Source organism: Plasmodium coatneyi, chromosome 7 (assembly GCF_001680005.1).
Source record: "Plasmodium coatneyi strain Hackeri chromosome 7, complete sequence".
Lineage (NCBI taxonomy): Eukaryota > Apicomplexa > Aconoidasida > Haemosporida > Plasmodiidae > Plasmodium > Plasmodium coatneyi.
The window spans coordinates 1,805,436-1,816,161 of record NC_033562.1 but is presented as its reverse complement, the minus strand read 5'-3'; the positions used below and the strand labels follow the sequence as shown (position 1 = coordinate 1,816,161).

General features: G+C 39.0%; 2 protein-coding genes across 2 annotated transcripts; both read left to right on the top strand.

Moving 5' to 3' along the window:
• Window positions 1–4,877: 4,877 nt before the first annotated feature.
• Window positions 4,878–7,985, top strand: PCOAH_00019270 (SICA antigen; the record flags this gene model as incomplete). Its single annotated transcript, XM_020058736.1, has 4 exons — window positions 4,878–5,765; window positions 5,863–6,466; window positions 6,677–6,888; window positions 7,479–7,985. 4 exons carry the CDS (start codon window positions 4,878–4,880, stop codon window positions 7,983–7,985), a joined length of 2,211 nt encoding a protein of 736 aa, XP_019913941.1.
• Window positions 7,986–8,124: 139 nt separating this feature from the next.
• PCOAH_00019260 (hypothetical protein) lies at window positions 8,125–8,432 on the top strand (the record flags this gene model as incomplete). The annotated part of the gene is given in 2 exon segments (XM_020058735.1): window positions 8,125–8,209; window positions 8,227–8,432. 2 exon segments carry the CDS (start codon window positions 8,125–8,127, stop codon window positions 8,430–8,432), a joined length of 291 nt encoding a protein of 96 aa, XP_019914222.1.
• Between the last annotated feature and the right edge of the window lie 2,294 nt (window positions 8,433–10,726).

Genomic DNA, 10,726 nt, shown 5'->3' with positions numbered 1-10,726 from the left:
GAAGGTTGTGTTAGGGGTGGAAGGAAGGTTGTTATGGGTGGTTGCTGGAAGGTTGTTAAGGGTGGTGGTAGGGTGGAAGGTTGTTAGGTGGGTTGTTAGGGGTGGAAGGAAGGTTGTGTTAGGGGTGGAAGGAAGGTTGTTATGGGTGGTTGCTGGAAGGTTGTTAAGGGTGGTGGTAGGGTGGAAGGTTGTTAGGTGGGTTGTTAGGGGTGGAAGGAAGGTTGTGTTAGGGGTGGAAGGAAGGTTGTTTAGGGGTGGAAGGAAGGTTGTTTAGGGGTGGAAGGAAGGTTGTTAGGTGGGTGATAGGGTGGTAGGCGGGTTGTTAGGTGGTAGGTGGGTTGTTAGGTGGTAGGTGGGTTGTTAGGTGGTAGGTGGGTTGTTAGGTGGTAGGTGGGTTGTTAGGTGGTAGGTGGGTTGTTAGGTGGTAGGTGGGTTGTTAGGTGGTAGGTGGGTTGTTAGGTGGTAGGTGGGTTGTTAGGTGGTAGGTGGGTTGTTAGGTGGTAGGTGGGTTGTTAGGTGGTAGGTGGGTTGTTAGGTGGTAGGTGGGTTGTTAGGTGGTTGGTGCAAGGAAGGTTGTGTTAGGGGTGGTTGGTAGGTGGGTTGTTAGGGTGATTGGCGGAAGGAAGGTTGTTAGGTCTGTTAGGGTGTCGAATTAAGGTTGTTAGGAGTGGTAGAATGACGTTGTTACGGGCGGCGCAATGATGTTGTTAGGGGTGGTAGGTGGAAGGAAGGTTCTGTTACGGGTGGTAGATGGAAAGTTGTTGGGGATGCTAGAATGAAGGTTGTTAGGGGTGTTGGAAGGTTCTTAAAGGTGTTCGAATAAAGGTTTTAGGGGTGTAAAATGAACAGGTGTTGGGGGTGGTTGGTGGAAGGAAGGAATGTTCTTAGGGGTGATAGAATGGTAGGCTGTTTAGTTGTCGTTGGTGGAAGGAAGGTTCTTAAGTTGTAGAGTGGTAGGTTCAAGGAAATATGATTGTTAGGGGTGGTATGATGATGTTGTTAGGGGTGATATAATGATGTTGTTAGGGGTGATATAATGATGTTGTTAGGGGTGGAAGAATGATGTTGCGATGGATGGTAGAATGATGTTGTTACGAGTGATAGAATGATGTTATTACGTGTGATAGAATGATGTTGTTAGAGGTGATAGAATGATGTTGTTACGGGTGGTAGAATGATGTTGTTACGGGTGGTAGAGTGATGTTGTTAGGGGTGGTAGAGTGATGTTTGGTCGGGGTGTTAAAATGAAGGTTTAGGGTGTTGGAGTGAAGGTTGCCCGTATTAGAAAGATTGTTTTGGGGCTGTTGGAATGAAGGTTCGGGATATTAGAGTGAAGGCTCAGGTTGTGAAAACAGGGTTAAGGTTATGGCATAAGGTTTTTTTCTAGGTTAAGTAATAACAATATGGCTTGGTATTTAGTTTCTTAGGGGGAATTTTCTTTTTGCTAAGGAAGAAGAAATAAGGCAGGAGCAAAAAGAAAGAATGAAAAGGAGGAAAAAAGAAAAAAAGGAAGAAAAAAAAAGAAAAAGTGAGGGAAGAATGTAAAGTGCATATGGAAGGAGAAGAGGGAAGGTTGTATGCAAAACTTTTTTTGCTTTATTTATTATTTTAGGCAAAATAGAAAAGAAAAAGAATGAAAAGGAGGAAAAACTTTTGAGAGAGATGAAAAAAGAAAAAAGGAAGAAGAAAAGAAGAACAAAAGATGGAGGAAAGAAAAAAAAAAAAGAATAGGAGAAGGAAAAAAAAGAGGGTTCAGTGTATGGGACTAGGGTTAAGGTTGTAGAAGTAGTGTTCTGTGTATGGGAATAGGGTTAAGGCTAGGAGAATTTTGTTCAGGTTGTAGAGGTAGGGTTCATGGTGTGTGGGTAAACTTCCTTGATAAGCTATTTGAACAGCAATGTGGTGTACTACTTAGGTCCTTAAGGGGAGGAAGAGGAAGTAGGGTAAGGAAGATAGAAAGAAAGGAAGAAAGAAAGGAAGAAGAAGTAGAGTTGTATGGGTTATTAGAGTGAAGGTTCTGAGTAATAGAATGGGGCTCTTCCCTAGGTTATGGAACAAGCATATGGCCCGCTATTTAGTATTTAAGGCAGGAAAAAAAAAAAAAAAAACAAAAAAGGTAAGGTGGAAACAATTTTACGAAGGAAGAAAAAAGTAATGAAAAAAAAAAAAAAAGATGGAAAGAAGAAGGTAGAGGGTCTGGGAGTGGGATTAAGGGCATTAGTATGTAGATTGTACGTATAGGAGTAGGGTGTATTAGAGTGAAAGTTCAGGGTGTACATGTAGGATTCAGGGTATAGGAGTAGGGTGTATTAGAGTGAAAGTTCAGGGTGTACATGTAGGATTCAGGGTATAGGAGTAGGGTTGCTATTATTAGACTGTAGATTCTGGATATAAGAATAGGAATGAAGGTGTGCATGTAGCGTACAGGTTGTTAGAGCGAAGGTTCCGGGTATTAGGATGAAGGGTTCAGGGTGTATGAATAGGGTTCCAGGTATTAGAATGAAGGGGGTACGTTGTGGTAGTAGGGTTCAGAGTATGAGAATAGGGTTCAGAGTGTGAGAATAGGGTTCAGGGTCTGAGAATAGGGTTCAGAGTGTGAGAATAGGGTTCAGGTTGTATAGGTACGGTTCGGGTTGTAGAGGTACAGTTCGGGTTATAGAGGTACAGTTCGGGTTATAGGGGTACGGTTCGGGGTGTGAGAGTAGTGTTTAGAGTGTAAGAATTAGATCATTTTCTCGATTTTCTAACAATAATGTGGCCTGGTTTTTGGTAATTTAAGGGTTGTATGTGTATTTTGTGTAGGAAGGTGCACAGAAGAGAAATAGGGAAATTAAGAAAAATGGTTAAGGAAAAAAAAAAAAAAAAAGAAAAGGTGTAAAGATAGAAGGTTTAAGCAAGAAAAGAGAAGAATAATATAAGAAGGAAGGAGTAAAAATATGTGAAATAAAATTTATAGGATGAATAGGAATGAAAACAGCTATTACAGAGTAATATCACATACTAATTATTCTTTGAACAATGAAATTATAAATAAGTATGATGTATAAGGAACCTTAAAAGAATAAATGAGAGTATTATGTGCACGCTATGGGCATATATAAGCTGATGGAGAAATGTACATATAAATAGGAAGGTGAAGAAAATTAAAATGGGTGAAGGAGTAGACGTGTGTGTAATATATGATATTCCATACATTTCGTAAGCATTAATTAGTATCATATTAGAGCAGAAAGGAAAATAAAATGGCAACATTCACACAGCTAGTGAATAATTGGAAGACTACAGTGGAAGCGGAAAAACGGAAGGACGTATGTAGTAATCTGTACTGGTGCCTCCTTTTATTATATAGGAAAAAGGATCCTAAAGTGCGTAGTGTTATTTGTATAATGATAATACATAGTTTGCTCATTATAGTTTGGTATATATACATTCCACTTTATTGTACAGGCTAATGTAATTAAAATGATTGACGGATGGTTTGAAATGTTCATGCAGGAAGTACATAAGACCAATGAGAATAATGCACACATATCAATGTATAATGCATTCTGCGAAAATGAAGAAAGTGCTAGGGAAAATGGTGTACAGAATATAAAAGAACAGAAGGAACTATGCCTCCTACTTGTAAGAATTATAAACTTATTATATGAACATGGAAACGAATATGATAATACTAATGCAGAAAATATGTTAAAGTACTACATGCGCTGTACATTGGTGAAAATAATATTAATGGAACTAAAACTGGAAAACTGTTATACTGTGGACATAGCTAAATATCTGTTTAAAGGCATAAATAGTGTGAACCAGAATTTAGCACAGGATGTCAAGGAAACAGTATGCTTCTTAGATAAGTGGGATGGTATATATATTGGGAGAACAGATATGATACATAAAGAGCATGAATGGTTACGGAAGAATACAAATTGGAGGAGTGAAATTCGAAATATAGCTCAGGTATATGACTGCAGTAAGAAGAAGGAAAAAGTGGAAAACGGAACGAGCAGTGAAGAATATTTACAAGTAGACCCAAATTTAAGAAATATAATGATGGATCTGGATAAAATAGCGGAGGAGCCTCCACCTAGCAACCTAATAACTCTCATACAACTAGAACAAACACAACAAGACGCGAAAATCGCGAATGCAAAGTCCGTGGGTTCTCCATTCTTCATGGACTTCCTGCTACAATGGATAAAAACAAATGGTGACCCGGACAAGGGGGATGTAAATGTAAGGAACAAAATTACCTTCCTAAGGAGGAAGGAAGGTAAAAGAAGGAATGAAAAGGAAGGAATGAAAAGAAAGAATAAAAGGAATAAGGAAAGAACGAAAGAAAGAATAAGAAGGAAAAAAGGAAGGTTTAAGATGTAAAGAAGGAAGGTTTTAAGGTGTAAAGAAGGAAGGAATAAAAGAAAGGAAGGAATAAATGTAAAGAAGGAAAGAAGGAATAAGGGTGAAGGAATAAGGAGTGAGGAAAGAACGAATGAAGGAAGGAAGGGTCTAAGGAGGGAAGGAGGTCTAAGGAAGAGGGAAGGAAAGAGGGTCTAAGGAAGAGGGAAGGAAAGAGGGTCTAAGGAAGGAAAGGAAAGCATCTAAATAGGAAAGCATAGTTCTAAGGACGAAGGAAGTTAAACGAGGGTCTAAGGTGGAGGAAGGAAAAGAAAACCGTTAAAAGGAAGGTGCGTCTAAGAAGACGTAAAGAAGGAAGGATGGTCTAAGGAGGAGGAAGGAAAGGATGGGTCTAAGGAAGGAAGTGATGGTCTAAGGAGGAGGAAGGAAAAAATATATGGCACACACATATAATTTGTACTTACGTTAATTCACTTTTATAGACCAGCATATGGACAGATCTGAAAGAGGCGTTCGACGATATGATGGAAAATATACTGCAGGATGGGGGAAATGATAAAGGACACTGTTCCGCCTTGGCCCAGGACAACAGCAGGGAAAAAGAGTTATGCAAAATTTTATTAAGAATATTCTACTGGATGGATGGATTAGAGAGGAAACCTGAAGTTGTACAAGGACAACAACATGTAAACTACGAGTGGAAAATAAGAGAAGTGAACGGAGTGAAAGAACAGAGCAAAGAGGAACTGCAACGTTACTATAGATGTATGTTAGGACATGTGATTATAGTAGGGATGTTAGGGGGACATTGTTTCTTAGACAAAGTAGCAGAAAAAGTTAAAAATGGTAGGCAAAGTACGAGGGACAGTAAGGGAATAGTGGGGCAGGGGAATACATTATGTGACACTGTAGATCTCCAGAGTTTAAACTTGGGAAAAAAGTTCATGTGGGGGGAGGTAGGTCAATGGGTAAATGATTATGAGAACCGAGAAGGTGGACTAAAATTATTGAATGAGGTGAAGCGAGGGAATAATTCTCTGCATAGAAGAAGGGACGAAGGACAAGAGAGTAAACATTGCCCAGCAGGGTGGATAAAAGGGCAAGTTAACCAAAAAACCCTAAAGGATTTAGGAATACAAGTCACCCCCGGGGAGGAAGACCTAAATCTAGAAAAAGACAATAAAACATTAGGGAAGGAAGCTCTGGAAACAGTAGTAAAAAGGGGCCATCAAGCAATGAAAACCGCTGAAGCAGCAAGGAAGGATGACGTCCAGGGAGATGCGAATGTAGAGGAACAAACGAAGCAAGCCATGGTACAAGCCATTAAGGATGTCCTACCACCACCACCACAAACAGTCCAACCTGCACCACCAGCAATAGCATCAAATCCTAAAACTGAAAACAACCAATGTGTAAGTTTCCATATTCCCCATCTTCCTTCATTCCTTCCTCCATGTCTGTCTTTTTAATTTTTTTTTAATTTTTCTTTTTTTTTTTTCAACGATATAGGGTAATGTCCAAAATCATATGAACACTATGCTGGGTGATTTAGGGGATTACCTGAAGGCAGAGAAGGACAGAATTAAGGACAAGTGTTCTAAAGTACAGGTGGAAGGTCAGAATTCACCTAATGCTAAGAAATTTTGCAAGACCTTATTGAAAGTAGCTTATTGGACGAATAGCATGGGCAGTTGGAAGGAACTAAGAGAAAAAGAGAAAGAACCTGAAAGAGGGTTAAGGGATTACCTTAGGTGTGTAATGGGGAATAGTATTATGATAAAAATCCTGGGGAATAAATGTAAAATCGACAATATTAAGGAAATTCTATCAAAAGAAGCAGAAGGGAAGAAGGAAGTCTCAGATTTTGAGAAAATGTTGAATGGATGTGCGAAGCCTAAATGTGAGAATATGGAAGTTAGTATGGAGGAAATTAAACAAAAAGCAGAAATTTTTGTTGGGGGAATGACCACAGGTGGAATGCCTGAAGGGAATAAAATAATGGATTGGTTCAAGTGTTCAAAACCCAAGCCATCCAAACCCGATAACAAAGCAACCGAAGCAACAGCAGTACCTACAGGGAGTCCAGAACCTGAAGGGGACAAGAATGATAAAGGTGAGTGTATGAAGGACGATGCTGTTGATAAAGGTGTGGGTGTTTGTACTACAGTTCCTGTTGGTGTCGCGAATACTAAGCGCGCTGTAGTGGATGTTTTCACTCCCACTATAGTACGGACGGATAACGACGACATGCCAGAGGAACTGAAGACATATATGGTGAATAATCCAGGAGCGGAGTTCCAGGATCCCTCTTCCCCTATTTCAGGTTCTTCGTCACAAATTCCCGCAGAACAGAAGAATGCTGGAGAATCCAGTCCCAAGGGCTCCTCTCGTGAAGCAAGCAGTAATCCTCCTGGTATCACATGGGCAGGTACTCCAAGCGTTCGGGATGATAAGTTAAATGATCAAAAGGATCCGGAACATGAAGGTGTCGGCAGTGGTGAAGCTGCCGGTTTAGTACCTGGTGCCGGTGGTGCCGTACCTGCTCCACCAGGTGTTGGCGGTCATCCAGGTCAACAACCCCATGCACCATCATACACCGTCCTTCCACGAGAACCATCCTACCTCCCTAGGAGGGCAAGGGAGGCAGCGAAGGAAGGGGTGATGCACCCCTTCCTTCCTTACCTTCCTTTGGCTCCTGTGTTCCTTGGTATGACTGCCATGAGTTATTTACTTTGGAAGGTAAGGAAAAAAAAAAAAGAAAAAATTATTTTTAGAAGAAAAGAAAAAAAAAAGAAAGAAAGAAAGAAAGAAAGAAAGGAAAAAGAAGAAAAAGAAAGGAGTGAATGAGTAAAGGTGTGTTGGATTCCGCACTTTAGGGTGTGTGTGTAGGATTTCGCATTTTAGGGTTACAGTTTTAAGGTGTAAGTTTTCTCAATTAGGGGTGTATGCGTAGGATTTTGCATTTTAGGGGTGTTTGTGCAGGATTTCGCATTTTAGGGTGTGCATGTGTAGGATTTCACACATTAAGGGTTTCATGTAGTAATTACTGTTGCGTGAACAAAAGATTTCGCACCCCTATTAAAGAAACATTTTTTTCCCTTTTTTTTTTTTTTTTTTTTTTGTAGTATTTTGCCTTTCTTGGTAAGAGAGGAAAACGTTACAGAAGATCTTATCAAGTACGTGGTCCACAATCCTTAGGAGAACAACTCCTTGGTCATATGGACGACCAGGCAGATGGTCCACTTGAATATACCTTAGTAAAGGAACGGAAACCTCGTTCTACGCCAATAAAAAGGAGGAAAAAACCTTCTTGTCATCGCCGTCTTGGTCGTCGAGGTGTACGTCGCCGCATGATTATTGATATCCATTTCGAAGTCTTAGAGGAATGTCAAAAAGGGGACACGAAACTGGTCCAGGAGGATTATTTTGAAATTTTGGTTCAAGAATTTATGGGTTCCAAGTTTATAAAAGAAGAAAATGTTCCTAAGGAAGGTTTTCTTAAGGAACAGGTTCCAAGTTCAAATTCCGGGTTTAGGGCGGAAGACATTTTTCCTAAGGAGCAGGTTCCAAGTTCAGGTTTGGATTCCAGGTTTAGGGAGGAAGACTTTGTTCCTAAGGAAGAGGATGTTTAAAGTTCAGATTCTGGGTTTAGGGAGGAAGACTTTTTTCCTAAGGAAGTTAATTTTTCTAAGGAGGGTGTTTCTTAGGAAGAAGTTGCTATGGAATGTATCTCTAAAGTTGATGTTCCTGAGGAATATGTTCCTATGGAAGATGTTCTTAAGGAACAGGTTCCAAGTTCAGATTCCTGGTTTAGGGAAGGAAGACTTTGTTCCTCCGGAAAATGTTTTTATGGAAGGTGTTCCTAAGAAACAGATTCCAATTTCAGATTCCGGGTTTTAGGGTTGGCGTTCCTAAGGAACAGGTTCCAAAGTTCAGATTCCGGGTTTAGGGAAGAAGACTTTGTTCCCAAGGAAGAGGTTCGAAGTTCAGATTGCGGGTTTAGGGAAGAAGACTTTGTTCCCAAGGAAGAGGTTCGAAGTTCAGATTCCGAGTTGAGGGAGGGAAGACTTTGTTCCTAAGGAAAATGTGCGTAAGGAGCAGGTTCCAAGTTCAGATTCCGGGTTTAGGGAAGGAAGACTTTGTTCCAAAGGAAGGTGTTCCCCAAGGAAGATATTCTTAAGGAAAATGTTTCTAAGGAACAGTTTCCAAGTTCAGTTTCCGTGTTTTAGGGTATAGTAAATATTTTTTCTTTTTTTTTTTTTGTTCTTTTTGCGCCCCTTTCTGGGAGTATGCTGTCTTTGTGTGCTTATTCAAACTTACAAGTGAAAAGGAAGGGAGAAGAAGGGATGAAATATGAAGAAAAGAAGGGAAAAAAAAGGAGGAAAGAATGGTTATTTTGCATCTTTCCCATACACACACTGTATATATATAAACTCTGTGCGCGTGCGTTCATTTATATCCCTTCAGAGGGGGGTAGACATTATATTCATACAATGTGTTTTACATGTTCTGATAACCTACCATCCTGCGACCCCGCGCATTATTATTTCTTCTTCGTGTAGACTGTCCTTGGGTAGACGATCTTGTGTGCGCGGCACGAGAACGTAGTGTGGAATTATCCATTGAACTTTCTGTTGCGTCCAGTATGGAATCTGATGCTGATGTTACCGTTAATGTGTCGAATTCATTCCTGATGGTGGATCTTCTTCTGTTGCTTCTTCCTCCATTTCCAGAAGTGTGGTTACCAAACCAAGAAGACCATGGTTTATACTATAGGGAAGCAAAGTTGTTACGGAAGGAAGGATGGAAAGAAGGTTTTTAGGTCACTGGTGGAAGGAAGGTTGTTAGGTGGTAGGGTAGTAGGATGGAAGGTTGTTAGGGGTGGTAGGTGAATGGAAGGTTCTGTTAGATGGTTGGTAGTAGGAACATTCTTAGGGGTGGAAGGAAGGTTGTTAAGGGTGGTTGGTAGAAGGAAGCGTTGTTAGGTAGTGTAAGGAAAGATTGTTAAGTGTGTTTGGTGGAAGGAAGGTGTGTTAGGTGTGTTAGAATGAAGGCTTAGTGGTATTATAAGGAAGAGTTAGGGGTGGTTGGTGGAAGGAAGATTGTTAGGGGGGAAGGAACTTTTGTTTGTGGAAGAATTTTTTTTAATCTAAAAAAGAAAGATGATCCAAATTTATGGCGAACATAGAGAAAAAATGTACAATACTTGTGCAATAAATGAAAAAAATCTGTGCAACGGAGATTATATGTACCATGGTCCTTTGTGCGCATTAGGTATTATAGCAGCTACTCAAACTTTCTAACGGAATAAATTATGTAGTGGTGTACACGTACATATTAATGAATGTGTGTATAATATTTTTTTTTACGATACCAATAGTTATTATTATAATTTAAAAGTACAAAAAATAATTGAAAACAGTGGAACATTGTTGTACACTCTCTCCCCATAGGAAATTGATCATAGCATATATACACAAAAAAAAGCACAAAAAATTTGCTCCCTACACCTAACCCCTCCCCCTACACTTCCTTAACCTAAGTAGAAAATATTAATGCCCTACAACTAAAAGAAAAAAAACATTCAATTTTCTTCCACTATTCCATTTCTTCGAACATATAGAAAAATTAACTTACGCCTTTAACAGTTCCATTTTTTCTTCTTCTATTATTTTTTATCACCCTTTTTATATCTGAACATTGAAACAAAAAAAATGTTGAGCGTGAACACATACAAACATATAAAATTCTACTCTTAAAAAATATGGTTAATTAGCTCTTACTACACCGTCAGAAGTGTTATCTATTCGGGGCGTGCGTAATATTTCTCCTGGTGACAATTGACCACATCTTTAACTTAATTTTCTGAATAAAAAATAAATGGGAATAAAATCATTTTTTTCCTATTATTTTAAATTTATTATATTTTTCTATGCATAAATTATTATGCATTCTAATAAATTCTATATTTTAAAAAATATATATGTATGCACACACACTAATAATAGAATAAGAAATCGCCAGCAGCATAATTGAATTTAACACATTCTTTATGTTCAACACAAAGAAGAAAGAATAATAATAATAAACATCATCATACACAATCCATACAATCCATTTAATGTACCTAAAAGAAAAGTAAAAAATTTTTCATTTTTTATACATTTTTATTTACACTAAAAAAAAAAAAGAAGAAAACAAGAAAAAAAGGAAGAAAAACAAACAAAGAAGAGTAAGATGATGTTCTCTGCAAAGCTGTTCATACTTAGCTTGGTACTTTACTCCTCATGGGCACAATATGACCACCACCACTACGTAAGATTAGGAACTGCTGTTACACTTTTTTTTAAAAAATTGACGCACACATTCACTG